This window comes from Saccoglossus kowalevskii, chromosome 1 (genome assembly GCF_978046115.1).
Source record: "Saccoglossus kowalevskii chromosome 1, keSacKowa6.1, whole genome shotgun sequence".
In the NCBI taxonomy this organism is placed as follows: domain Eukaryota; kingdom Metazoa; phylum Hemichordata; class Enteropneusta; family Harrimaniidae; genus Saccoglossus; species Saccoglossus kowalevskii.
The window spans coordinates 36,810,769-36,824,348 of NC_140641.1; the positions used below are offsets into that span (position 1 = coordinate 36,810,769).

The 13,580-nt window shown below is 34.4% G+C and overlaps 2 protein-coding genes across 2 annotated transcripts; one reads left to right on the plus strand and one right to left on the minus strand.

Annotated features, from left to right (window-relative positions):
- Positions 1-927: 927 nt before the first annotated feature.
- LOC100366374 (adaptin ear-binding coat-associated protein 2-like) lies at positions 928-4,458 on the minus strand. Its single transcript, XM_002738903.3, has one exon. The coding sequence runs from the start codon at positions 4,455-4,457 to the stop codon at positions 3,594-3,596; it is 864 nt and encodes a 287-aa protein (XP_002738949.1). The 5' UTR covers position 4,458; the 3' UTR covers positions 928-3,593.
- A 2,781-nt stretch (positions 4,459-7,239) lies between these two features.
- LOC100377538 (small ribosomal subunit protein eS10-like) lies at positions 7,240-12,265 on the plus strand. Its single transcript, XM_002738894.3, has 6 exons — positions 7,240-7,326; positions 8,637-8,778; positions 11,018-11,195; positions 11,430-11,492; positions 11,875-11,936; positions 12,140-12,265. Exons 2-6 carry the CDS (start codon positions 8,638-8,640, stop codon positions 12,185-12,187), a joined length of 492 nt encoding a protein of 163 aa, XP_002738940.1. The 5' UTR covers positions 7,240-7,326; position 8,637; the 3' UTR covers positions 12,188-12,265.
- The last annotated feature ends 1,315 nt before the right edge of the window (positions 12,266-13,580 follow it).

The following is a 13,580-nucleotide window of genomic DNA, read 5'->3' on the forward strand; positions in this document are numbered from 1 at the left end:
ACCAAGTTTCATTGAAATGTGATTAGTACTTGAGATATCAGTGGAAAAACCGAAAATTGACTAATCTTTATGCAAATTAGGTATTTAGTAATTAGGTAATTTTTACCAAAAACTAATCAAAACCAAGCATTAGTTCAGAGCATCCATGTACCAAGTTTCATCAAAATTCAATAACTGTTTTTTTAGATATCAATGGAACAATCATGGAACAGCTAAAAATTAGCTTATTATCATGCAAATTAGGTAATTAATATGCATGACATTTTACCAAAACCTAATAAATCTGTGCATTAGCCCAGAGCATCTATGCACCAAGTTTTATCAAAAACTGATGTATGGTTCATGAGATATCAGTGGAACTGACGGACACACATACACACACACACACACACACATACAGACACACTAACCGCAAAGACTCCCATTTTGTCAAGAAGCCAAAACTTGAATCTTATGTTAATCAAATTGACCGTATTATTGTCCATTTTTTTATGATGCAAAAGAAAAGGTCAGCTAAAATAGTGCTTTTACTTTCAGAAATAGTTTGCCACCAGGCTCGTTCAGTATTGCATTCCAAGTTTGCATTATCAAACGCCATGCATGACACTGACACAAATTCTGAGTGTTCGTCTCATACTCTATCAGACGATAAGAAAGGTTGTAACCATCTCGTAAAATATATTAAAACTGCTAAGAAATGTATTTGTGCAATCTTGTTTTAAATATCTTCCAAAAGTATTAGAACTCTGAAGATCAATGGCTGGGATACAAATACATATAATACCGCAATTTACATCCTTGCGCATTTTACGCTATGGTTTTGTCCATGACACTTTGCATCTCAAACAATACCTTCACTGTTCTCAGGCTTGGATGTAAATTCCAGTATTTTGAGAATAATTTTATAATATTCGACAAAACTACCTGTTACTAAATTAAGCATTACGTACAACATTTATTTAATTTCTGTGAGATAACAGACATATATATATATTGCTTGAACTGAAACATTCACAGTGAAATAATAACGTTATATCAACTTTACTAGTAACTTTACTAGTGGGTGTTTTGCAACGTGTCAGGGTTCTCCACAGAACATTATAGAGTAAAGCTATAACCAAATAGAGCTTCATTATGATGAACACAATAGAGACATATTTTACCATATTAGTGGATAGTAGTTGCTATTTTACTGGGGAGAACACTGGACACAAATTAATAATATAATGCACAGAATGACAAACCATTTTAATTATGTGAGAGACAAATTTATGTTAAAATTGCGAAATTGAGTAACAATGAAAATTTCACTGGGCATCCTGAAGACAGTGTGACAATCAAAGTCAGAGTAACATCAATTTTTGCAAACTTGCCTCATCACAAATGTCATCAAATCGTGAAAATTTCTAACAAAAGTTTCACAGTATTTAGTGATTGAGATTATTTTAGATTAGAGTTTATGTTGTGCAAGAGAGTTGGTTTCATATCTGGTGTACTACTATCTTACTCAAATGCCTACTCATTCAAAATGGTATCTTACACTAAAACAAAGCCTATTCTTGACAATGAGGATAACATCCAATCTGCCATACCTATACATGTCACTGAACAATAAAATATACAATTGTTAAGATCTTAAAAGTAGGGTATATGCCACATGGGTCATGCTGATGGCTCTACTCAGGTTTTGTCTCTTTCTTAAACTGACATGATATACCATAAAACCATTTATTTTCACACACAATTAATTTCATTATTTTGATAAATTGATCATATTCACTGGGTTTTTAAGTTCCTGAATTTGCCATGGAAACAAAGAATTCTGAAGTCTATGATTTAATTTAGCAGGATTTACTTATCAGCAAAAAAACAAAAACACTGAATAATTGATGCAATTACAGTATCTAGTCCAACTAAAACGTTAATAGCAAAAGAAGCAATTTAAAATAAAGTACTACACAGTAAATAGATACACACAGTTAATTAATGAATACCCAAAAGTAATCACAACTGCTGAACAAAGAAATTTACATAGCAACTTAAAAGAACAATTCAATTTACCAACCACTGGAACAAAAAATTAAATACATTAATAAAACTAAACTTAGGACCTACAAAAAATTTGAAAAGCAGCTGAAACTATAAAAAATTACACTGTAAAATCTGTATTAGAAGCTGCAGCTTCTATTGAAATGGTACAATACAACAATGAAGATGCTGCTTTTAGAGCATCTATGCGTGTAAGAAATGAAGAATTTTTGGTTTTCAATTTTTCAAAAGAATGGGTGCAGCTTCTATTAGGGATGTGGTTTTTACGGGATACATATTTTACAGTACTTAATTTCACCAAAAATTAATCACTTTGTCAATGGAGAAATCTTAATTCTAACATACCGGTAGATGTAGGAATAAGGCGATATTCAAAGACCCCCCCCCCCTCCACAAAAGCAATAAAAAAAAAACTTACAATTCTTGCATTAATGAACAAGTCTTAGATAAATAGGGCTTATTATCTGTTCATTTTACAATGACCAAAGAAAATTACTTTATGAAGAAAGTGAAATGTCAAATCCTTTTGACGAATGATAACAAAAATAACGAAAAAAATTAGTGTGCCCTTTGTACATGACAATAATGACATAAGACAGCAACTTAACACCTCAGTTTATAGGATGTATTTTATAGGATTTCCTTTTTTTTTTCTGTTATTTTCATACCGTACTATAACTTTTATAGTTTTCGTTTTTAATTCGAGAAAGATTTTTATGTATTTCAATAAAGCTAAAAGTGAAAACTGCTGTGAAATACGATCTGTACACACTAATATCTTTATTAATGCATGCCATATATTCTATAGCTATGAATCAAGTAGATACATTGGAACATAGTCAAAACATGCAGCTCAAAAAAAACACCTATAACATAAATATTTTTGATTCATTTTTCTAGCATGTCCTTGTACTTGAACTTGATTGCATCACTTAATAATTTCTTATATTCAACTTAAAAGCTAACATGCACTTGCTAAATGCCCTTCAACTGTCACTTCATCTAGTAATGCTAGTGAAATCCCTATTCTCAAAGACAAACCAGAAGAGGAAATCTTTTTGCGATAACGTTAGAAAAAGTTGGAAAAGGGGAAGGTATTAATTAATGCAAAAAAGCATTATTTGTCTTTAAAGAATGATTTAATTGATGTGGAAAAAAAAACTGAAAAAAAAACTGGTACATGTGTATGTATCAAACTATGACAGTTCACACACATACAAGTATTGCAGGTTTTATTTTTTAAATTAGGTCAAAAAAAAGTTTTGCTTCTCGTCATCACATGTCAGTTTTAAACTTTTTTGTACGTAATTTTGTGTACAAGCAGTTACATACGCCAAAAAGAGAAAATGTTTGTTTTCGTTTTCAGGATGTTTTAAAAAAATTGTTTTGGAGAGCATTATTTAACAAATGTTAAACATTAAACATATATCCTTTTGTTATGATATTGAATAATCTGAAAATAAAAAAACAAAACTGCGTTATTTTTTTCTGGGATGAGAAGCAAAAACCCTTTTTTTTGGCCTTACATGGGATCACATGGAACTTCAGAATTGAACCCAGCCACCACCATCACTTCTACCACCATCAGATGCCTGCTGAGTTCCTTGAGAACTGCTACTTCTTGCACTTGTGAAATCGCCCCAATCATCCGTGGTAGGTGCCGATGTCGAATGCTGTGGTTGCTGTGTAGGAACCGATGTCAAACCACCCAGCAGGTCATCACTGAATGTTGACGATTGTGTTGAACTGGATGAACCAATACCAGTATTACCTTGTGACGGTGTTCCACTGAACTGCTGCGATGCCAAAGGGGGAGGGGTGAGCGTAGGTATTTTAGACCCCGGCGGAGGAGGTAGAAAACCTGGTGCTGTACCAGAACTGGCTGCTTTTGGTCGAGACAATCCTGTTGATTTGTTTCCTATATTAATTTTTATTGTTTGTCCTTCTTTAAATCCTAGGTCTAATTTTGGAGTGGGGTCATTCTTGGCAGCTGCTTCCTCTTGTTCTAACTTCTTGCTTTGTTTAACCCATTTGAAGTGATCTTGTAAAGCTACGTTAAAATCGAATGAATCTGACCTATCTGCAAATCCCATACCAATAAACGCAGAACGACCATTGTCATCCAACAATCGAATAACAAAATATCGGCTTGAATCTAAAACAGACTCAACAGCAATCCCCGGAAATGAATCGACAGGACATTTGGCAAACAGTTCACCTGAAGCTTTGTCTTCAAGTTTTATGATACAGTCATTTCCCTTGGCAATTACTCGCAATCTTCCTTTCCAGTCTGGATTATCTAACTTCCAATCAGCCGCTCTGTATCCTCTGTTGGATGGACGAGGTGGAATTCTGAAGACGAACGTGTCGTTTTTAACACAGATGACACTTTCATACTCAGTCGCCATTTTGCTGAATGGCTAAATCAAGCCGTTGGTGGCGTACTACGTTCACGCCTCCCTGACCGATCGAGTGATCTCCCTGACCCAGTACCTGACCATGTCGTCATGATCAAGTCGTAAACTGGTCCGTCGTAAACAAGCATCTCTCGAGCCACACAAACTACGAAGCCTTTTGGGGGGACATTTTAGAATAAAATTATAATAAAAATTATATTTTATTACGACATCTCGTGATACTTTATTTATTTATTTATTTATTTATTTATTTATTTATTTATTTATTTATTTATTTATTTATTTATTTATTTATTTATTTATTTATTTGTTTGTTTGTTTATTTATTTATTTATTTATTTATTTATTTATTTATTTATTTATTTATTTATTTATTTGTTTACTTATTGACTCTTACACAATACCCGGGGGGAAAGAAAATGGTCACAAAGTACAAGGAGAAAAATATATATAAAAATAAAACAAAAACACAATAGACTAAATAACAAATACAATCACTAAATTACTAAATAATACAAAATCTCTAAAATACTAACTAATATGAAATTACTAAATTGGCAGCAGGCATTAAGATGTCAAGTAAGACCCTGCTTCCTGACTTCGAAGCTTTTACTTATGAACTGTGCTACTGGTATAATAACGTTTTCATTCTGTAACAATTCCATGAATTTTTTCTCTGTACGTTTTTTTTTCAAATGCTGGGATCATGTCCTTAGCTTTATTGATCAGTTTGGTACGCAACTCATTGCATTTGTTGCATTCCAGCAGAAAATGCATTTCATCCTCAATTAGACCTTTGTTACACATGTCACAAACCCTGTTGTTTAATTGGATTTTTTATGACGACCCATTTCAATTTTGAGACTATGGTCACTAAGACGAAATTTGGTAAGCACACTACGCAGTTCAAAGTTTTTTAGCTTGAATAAATATGGCTCAAGTTTTAAATCTGATTTGATTAGCCGATATGTTTTTAGTTTCTTTTTCTCATTTGCTTTAGTGCGGTTATCATTATGGACCTCACCTTTCCATCTTGTTAGAAATAAATCCTTGATGCCCAAATCAATTTGTTTCATTTGTGCCGAGGTTAATTTATCACAGTTGTTAACTGAATGATATTGTTGGATATTGTTTAATAATGATGTTACTTCTAGATACCATTTACTTTTAATGTTTTGGTTAACCACAAAAGCTTCCTTGAGTAACGCATTATTAGAATTCATCGCCCGACTGTAATATTTAATTATTTGTTTTTTTATAAATACGTCTAGGGGGTATCTGCCTAACTCGCTATACATGGCCATAATTGGTGTGTGTTGTGACACCCCTAGTAGATACCGACAATAACTCAGTTGAACGTCTTCACAAGGTGATTTCGTGGAGAACTCATCACCCCAAAATAAAGATCTCGTGTGGGCTTCTTAAGTTTCAAGGGTACTGGGTAACCCAGTTTTTCATAAAACCCATGTTTCCATGCAAACTCATCTGTCTATCTATTTTATCCATAATACAACCACATGTTTCATGGTGAACGTAATTTGTACAACATATAATATAATTTATGATACTGAGCTAAAATTACCTTAAGTTTGTTTTTTACATCTTTACCGTGCTGTATAAAATGACCACTGGGGTAAAATGTTTCAGTCGATTTCTTTTCTACGCACATACAAACAGTATCAGGCAGCTGGGAAATAAATGTTTGGTTGACCAATATAACGTCTTATGTGTTTACTTGGAGTAATGTCTCGAACTTCAGTTTAGGAAAACAATAATGACAATATAGAGTTTATTTTTGTTGTTCTCGTGACAATTTCTTCAATCCTCTATTTTTAGCGAAACGTGTTTGTCATTTTGGGTAAACAAAAATGCTATTTTCGACTTCTTGAAAACTACCATCTCAATTGCTTTGATATGTTGGTGAACCACTATCAGATTTGTTCATTTCTTGGCGATATCATTAATTCCGCAATTTGAGCAAATATTTTTGTCATTTTTTGAAAATGCCATTATTGACTACTCCAATTGCTTTTTGATACTTGATATATGTGTACCCTGGATGATTCCTTTTGTGACATTAGAGAACACTGTACTAATTCACAGACTTATCCTTCAATCGGAGTTGATGAATATGCTGGAAAAATAATGCATGGGTTTTATGGGTTAAAGTCCTTTCTACGGTTGTTCACTGAGAAGATTCTCGCGTTCAACCCCAGATATTTGTTATTCTATTATAATTTGCGAGTCTAAACATGTTTTTCGTTATTACATTTCTTACCCAAATCTACAAACTGTGTAAATATGATTTTTCAGCATTTTATTGGAATGATTGTCGCGGGACAAAGTATTGAGATGACTTGTGTTTGGCATTAAAACCACTTTAAAAATTCAACTACAAATATTGCCTCAGATGGCGAGAATGGAATCATCTTTGTTTTACATTCATATGTTTTGATTTCTACCAACAGGTACGAAATTAAAACCATTTCAAAACTTTACTACAGAAAATATATCAGAAAAACTAATAGTTCATAGGCTCACGTGGCAGCAGTAAATGTTCTGTATTCAGGTGTTTTGATTTCCACCGGTTGAGGCGCTAGCATCATTTTCCTGACAAATTAACCGATAAAAATATGGCATTTAAACCACTTAATATATAAATTGTGTCTGTAAAAATAAATTTGGTTGGTTCATATAGGCCTGTATTTGACTGCTAAAGATATCAGCCCCTCCCCTCTCGCCTACAGACATTGTTCATTTGTTTCAATGTTTCCAAATGAATGGTGGGAGATTGTACAAATCATTGTGCGCATGCGTGAGTCGTTCTCTTTCCTGTGGCCGCCATATTAGATATTGGCAGGTAATGTTGTTGTCATTTTCATCTGCAATTTTCTTTGCCATCTTCCGTTAATTACAAGTACTAATATAATAAAATGAATCTCATTGGTGTTTTTTATATGGATGTGTTATAATTTGTGTAAATTTAAAGTTAGTTATTTAGTAATTGACAGTTTATTTACGCATGGTACCCATGTCGTATGTCCTACTACTAGTATGAGAACCGGTATTGTATCGAAATAGATAGTCCCGATTTGTGTGTTAATAAGGGTCTTGCGAAAGCGGTGACACACGATTTAAATAGTTCTCTGGCGTCACTATTTTCCACAGTCCCGCCAGTGGTCCTGGCAAGTTCCGGTTTTGTGATTGTTGTAATCAATAATGTAATTGTTGTATGTACATTCAGGCCTCACTATTTACAAGAAAATGAAACTGCATCTCCAAGTTAATAACCGAACATTGTAGCGGATTAAACTATGTCTTCCCGAGTACAGTTATAGAATTTATGTTTGCTATAGAATTTACCTCCTCTCCAAACAAATGGTTTCCAGGTTTATTACCGTCATCATTTTGTCGAACACCAAAAACTGCAACATTGCCAGTTAAGTGTTGGACCGGTGAACTCGATGGTAGACTTCAAACTAATAGTAAGGGAATCATATAACTGGAAGATGCAATAACCATTCAATTCATCTTATCATATCATAATTATGTAGCCAGCAAAGCCTGGCGAGCTAGCACAGCAGAGAATTTTACGATTTATTAAAAATAGAACAGACGTAACCATAGAACGTCCCAACGTGTGAACAGAATTCAAGATGGCGCAATGCATAATTCGTGTGTTGTCGCTAATGAAAACGATCAAAAACACTTTTCAAATTTGAACTATTTTATGTTCGTTGCCAGAAAATAAGTACGTTTTATCGTGAAAAAGTTTTTGTGCCACGCATATACAACAAACAAAGTAGTGGCACCCATTGACTGAAAGTACACCATTTTTAACTCGTGAGGTATATAGAATTCTTCCATACTTTTCTATATATACCCGTTATCTCTAGAGCATGCCTCAGGAGTGGCCACTCTTGCTGCTCTCACTATAAATTTCTGTATCGCAAGTCATAAACTAGTCACTTGTGCCATAACACAAGTAAATGCGTGGATTAAGCTAAACTTGGCACCCTTGTAACAATGGTTCAATCTAACAGTCAGCAGCTTAGCTGGCAATGTTGCCAACTTTTGGCCGTAATACCATTTGCTGCTGTATTTATTACAAGCGAGATTTATAGTACCATTACTTTTCCTTGTTAATGATAATTTTGATTTTCATTTTAGGATGTTGATGCCAAAGAAGAACCGTATTGCCATTTATGAATACCTTTTTAAAGAAGGTGTCATGGTGGCAAAAAAAGATTTTCATCTTCCCAAACATCCTGAAGTTGATGTGCCTAATTTGCATGTTATCAAAGGAATGACGGTCAGTTGTGATATCTTCTACTTATTAGTTTTAATCCGTGATTATCTTTTTATGAATGTAGTCAGTTGATCTGTTCTGAGGTTTGAAAATCCTGTCTTGCATAGTTCTGAAAATAAAACAATGGTAGAAATAATTCTTTGTATACAAATAATGACAGAAAGTCACTTGGCTACCTCCTTGCCTAATAATGGGAGTACAACGTGCGTGTTCATTAGCTGCTCTGAGGAGTTCATAGGATTATGCAAAATCCTTCTTAAATTAATTTACCAAACGAAGTAATATACTCTATACAGACAGCTTTTTGGTGACGTGTATGCCCTTCTATCAAAAATAATTTTATGATAAATCTTCTTATTCAAAACAGTTTTTATAAATGTTTATATAAATACTTGTTCTCTCCCTGGTTTCAAATGTGTGATATTAAGATTTATATGATTAGAGTATGCAGCTTTCATAATCAAGAACTCTTGCTTATCCGTCCGTCCGTCCGGAGTCATATCTCAGAATCCCTTGGACCGATTCCGTTCATTCTTTGCATGTGCCTAGTACTTTATGTGGGACATATGCACATGCAGTGGTTTAGCGATTTGATTCAAAATGGCCGACTGGCAGCCATCTTGTTTTTTGAAAATGTTGTATTTTGGACATGCTTTGTCAGTTTTCATTCAAACTTGGTACATAGATTATACATGTTAGGATACATGTCCATGATGATTTATTTCACAATTGGATCAAAGATGGCCGACTGGCAGCCATCTTGTTTTTTGAAAATGTCGTATTTTGGACATGCTTTGTCAGTTTTCATTCAAATTTAGTACATAGATCATACATGTTAGGATACATGTCCCCAACCGTCCGTGAGTTCCTGAGGAAGTCCGTCCGTGTGTCCGTCTGTCCGTGCGTCAGTCTATCCAACGTCGTATTTCAGAATCCTGTGGACCGATTCCGTTCATTCTTTGCATGTGCCTAGTACTGTAAAATCTGTATTAGAAGCCGCGACTTCTATTGAAATGGTACAATGCAACAGAGGGGATGCGGCTTCTATTAGAGCATCTACACATATGAGAAATGATGAATTTTTGGTTCTCAATTGTTCAAAAAGAATGTGTGCGACTTCTATTAGAGATGCGGCTTCTAATACAGATTTTACGGTACCTTATGTGGGACATATGCACATGCAGTGATTTAGCGATTCGATTCAAAATGGCCGACTGGCAGCCATCTTGTTTTTTGAAAATGTTGTATTTTGGACATGCTTTGTCAGTTGTCATTCAAACTTGGTACATAGATTATACATGTTAGGATACATGTCCATGACGATATATTTCGCAATTGGATCAAAGATGGTCGACTGGCAGGCATCTTGTTTTTGTTTTTTTATGCGGTATCTTGGATGTGCTCTGTCAGTTTTCATTCAAATTTGGCACATACATGTACTTTATACATGTTAGAATGCATGTCCATGACAATTTGTTTCAAAATCTGGTCAAGGATGGTCGTTTGACAGCCATCTGACTTTTTGGCCTTACTACTATATTTCCACAATTTATGTACCATTTTCATTCGTATTTGGCACATACGTCATACATATCAGTGTGTTTCATAATCAGATCAAAGATGGCCGAATAACGGCTGTTTTTATTTTTGGCCATATTACTACTACATGGAACACGTGTTTTGATGTAAATAAACAATCTGTTGTATACGCCACTTGGAACTCAAGTTTCAAGGACACGCTTGCGACAACCCCTCCGCTTTAATATGTCAAGCACAAAGAGAACTTAACGGGGACTGTGTCATTTTCAATGACTTGTTAAATTTGAAAAGTGATTCCATTCTATGCACATCAGTCAAATGTAGTGCTAACCAATACCAGCACAGAAATGCAGTCTGTGTTTGCGTAAACAGAAAGGAACAAGATTGCTACCTTTTTAATTTTTAAAAAACAAAATGTACATATCACACATTTGGCGAATAACCAAAAACAGTGTAACAAGAGTATTAGTTTTTTAAGACTCGCTGAATTGCACAAGAGTTCTAACAAATTTAGGTTAGTGTTGTGATTTTGTGATAATCTCTCAGTGTGTGCAAGTTTTTCATTGCATATCGCACTTTCGGATACCCTCATTTTATAAATCTTTAGCAATACTAGTATGCAATTATGAGCTTAGACATGGTTGTGTATATACATTATACTTCGCCAGAGATCTCTTAAAATCATGTTACTATTTGCTTGCAGTCGTTAAAATCTAGAGGATATGTAAAAGAACAATTCGCATGGAGGCATTATTACTGGTATCTCACGAATGAAGGTATTCAATATCTCAGAGATTTCTTGCACCTACCCCCAGAAATTGTACCAGCCACATTACGTAGACAAACACGACCAGAAGCGTCAAGACCACCAAGACCCAAAGGTAAAAAAAAATTAAGTATTTGGTAAAACCAGTGATTTATTATTTTTTGAAATCAAGTAGGATCATACTTTCCGAGATTATCCGGGATCATTTATTTATTTATTTATGAATTATTACTAAAAGCATTTAATGATTGTGATATGTTGGTTGTGCTACAGATTGTTATATTTTCACTAAGGTAAACAATGAAAAACAAAATAGTCACTGCTCTACATACCTTGTATATTTGTGTAGGTTTTGAACCTAGAGGGCCATCAGATGGTGATAGAGACAGAGAACAGTACAGAAGGGGACCACGTAAGTCAATTCTTTTTTAGTGATTTATTTTATAATAGCAATTTAGAATAGGTTAACGTATAGAAGAACAGTCTCATGATAGTAGCGATTCATAATGCTATGTTGCTGTCTTTGCTATACTAGTGTCACCTGTTCATTCACATGTTGGATTAGGGTATCCTAATATCCAGTTAGGACTGATCATTAGGAATTCAGAGTCAAAATGGAATCCCCCAAAATCAAGATGAGTACAATGAGTACAAGTACAATTGTATGCGACTTGAGGCTCAAACAAAAATGTTGTGATCATTGATTTCCTTTGTTTTTACATTTATTCTGTATATAAAATGTGAATTTTATTTTACCACATTGCTGATAACTTTCAATTCTTTGTTTTCTGTAGCTGGTGGAGGCCCAGACAAAAAGGGTGAAGCTGGTGCTGGAGCAAGCCCACAATTTGAGTTTGTAAGTATTCGTGCAAACGCAGACATGCCCTACTTGGAAATGTCTTAGTATTCAGTAAAATTTCAATTGTAAACAGTGCTATGCTCTGAAAATACTAGTAGCGATGGTTATTTACATTTTCATGACAGATTCAAAAAGAATCTTGAAAATAATTGCGAGATGTGTAATTCTAAATCTGTTTTTATTTTTTTATTTTTTTTCAGAGAGGTGGTTTTGGTCGGGGCAGAGCAAGCAGCAATGCTCCACAGTAAAAATATCATGCTGGTGTTTCTGTTAATACAGTATTTCAATTCATAAAATAAATATAGCGTAACAATTACACCAGCTTATATCAAGATCTCTTGTCGTTTTTTCACTCAGCATGACAGGTTGCATTAATGGTCTTTTCAACTAACATTGTGTATAGGGTAAAGGGTAAAGGCAAGGTATGAGGACTCTTCTGGGACATATAAAGTCCAATGCAACATGTAAGTCTGCATGCAGAGATGTTGTGGAGGACTTTATAGCCTGGAAGGTTCAAGTACCGTAAAACCTGTATTAGAAGCCGCAACCCTAATAGAAGTCGCACATATTCTTTTTAAGCAATTGAGAACCAAAATTTTATAATTTCTCGTACATGTATGTGTAGATGCTTTATTAGAAGCCGCATCTGTTGCATTGTACCATTTTAATAGAAGTCGCAGCTTACAGATTTTACAGTATGAAGGTTTTATCTTACTTGAAATCCCACCCCAAAAAAATGGAAAAATGTCTTGCTAGTAGGAAGACGTTTGGCGAATCCTGTCAATCCTGCCTGAATTAACCCTCATTTTCAAGTAGAATATGCATTATATGTGCACATAAATGTTTCAAAATTTGTAGTTACTGTTAAAATTTGCTGCAGAATCCTAAGATGATGATGAATCCCAAAATTCAGTTGGTTTTCTGAAGTCTGATTTCAAACCCACATACACCTGTATGGTAATTTCCCTTGGTAAATAAGCAATTGTGTGCTTGGGAGTGAGTTTAGTGTAGGACATTTAGTGAGCAGTTATTGATTTACAGGATAAACTAAGTTTGGGTTAGAATTCAAATTTATTCAGTCGATGACCACAAGTTTGAATTTTTGACTTGTACCATGACTAATGCAATAAAATGCCAGAAGCTGCCTCAGTGCACGTGAATGAAGGTTAATTTACCCAAATACAAATCCCTGAATGCTTTATTTGTTTATGAACAATTCATATCATGTGACTTGAAATAGCTTGGTGGTTCTCTTTCCAACTAAAGCTGAGTGATATCCCTTGATACAAGGTCTGATTTACAATCGCAGTATACAACTTGTGTAGTTATTTGTAGTGAATTCATAGACCTGCTAAGTGGGGACTTCAAACCAGAGCCGAATCACTCCAGTGATTATGCTCGTTAAAAGTTGTTGACTAGCATTGACAACAAATCAGAGTGCAGCTGTATATGTTGTATCTTATCTATGTTAATGTATGTGACCGTTCACTTCTGAGGTCCCAGCGATTTTGAAAGATTATCGGTACTTGTATACATTGGACATTTAAATCAACTTTTTTCAGTAAACATGGATGAAAGTATCGCTTTTGCACTTAGAAAGTTAAAGTAGCCATCTCTGCGATTGAATCAAATCAACCTTTA

Excerpts from the sequence above, each read along its gene's own strand:
- LOC100366374 (XM_002738903.3), bottom strand. The coding sequence starts at position 4,457 with ATGGCGACTGAGTATGAAAGTGTCATCTGTGTTAAAAACGACACGTTC.
- LOC100377538 (XM_002738894.3), top strand. The coding sequence starts at position 8,638 with ATGTTGATGCCAAAGAAGAACCGTATTGCCATTTATGAATACCTTTTT. Across the intron at positions 8,779-11,017 it reads ATGTTATCAAAGGAATGACG|TCGTTAAAATCTAGAGGATA; the intron begins GTCAGTTGTGAT and ends ATTTGCTTGCAG. Across the intron at positions 11,493-11,874 it reads ACAGTACAGAAGGGGACCAC|CTGGTGGAGGCCCAGACAAA; the intron begins GTAAGTCAATTC and ends TGTTTTCTGTAG.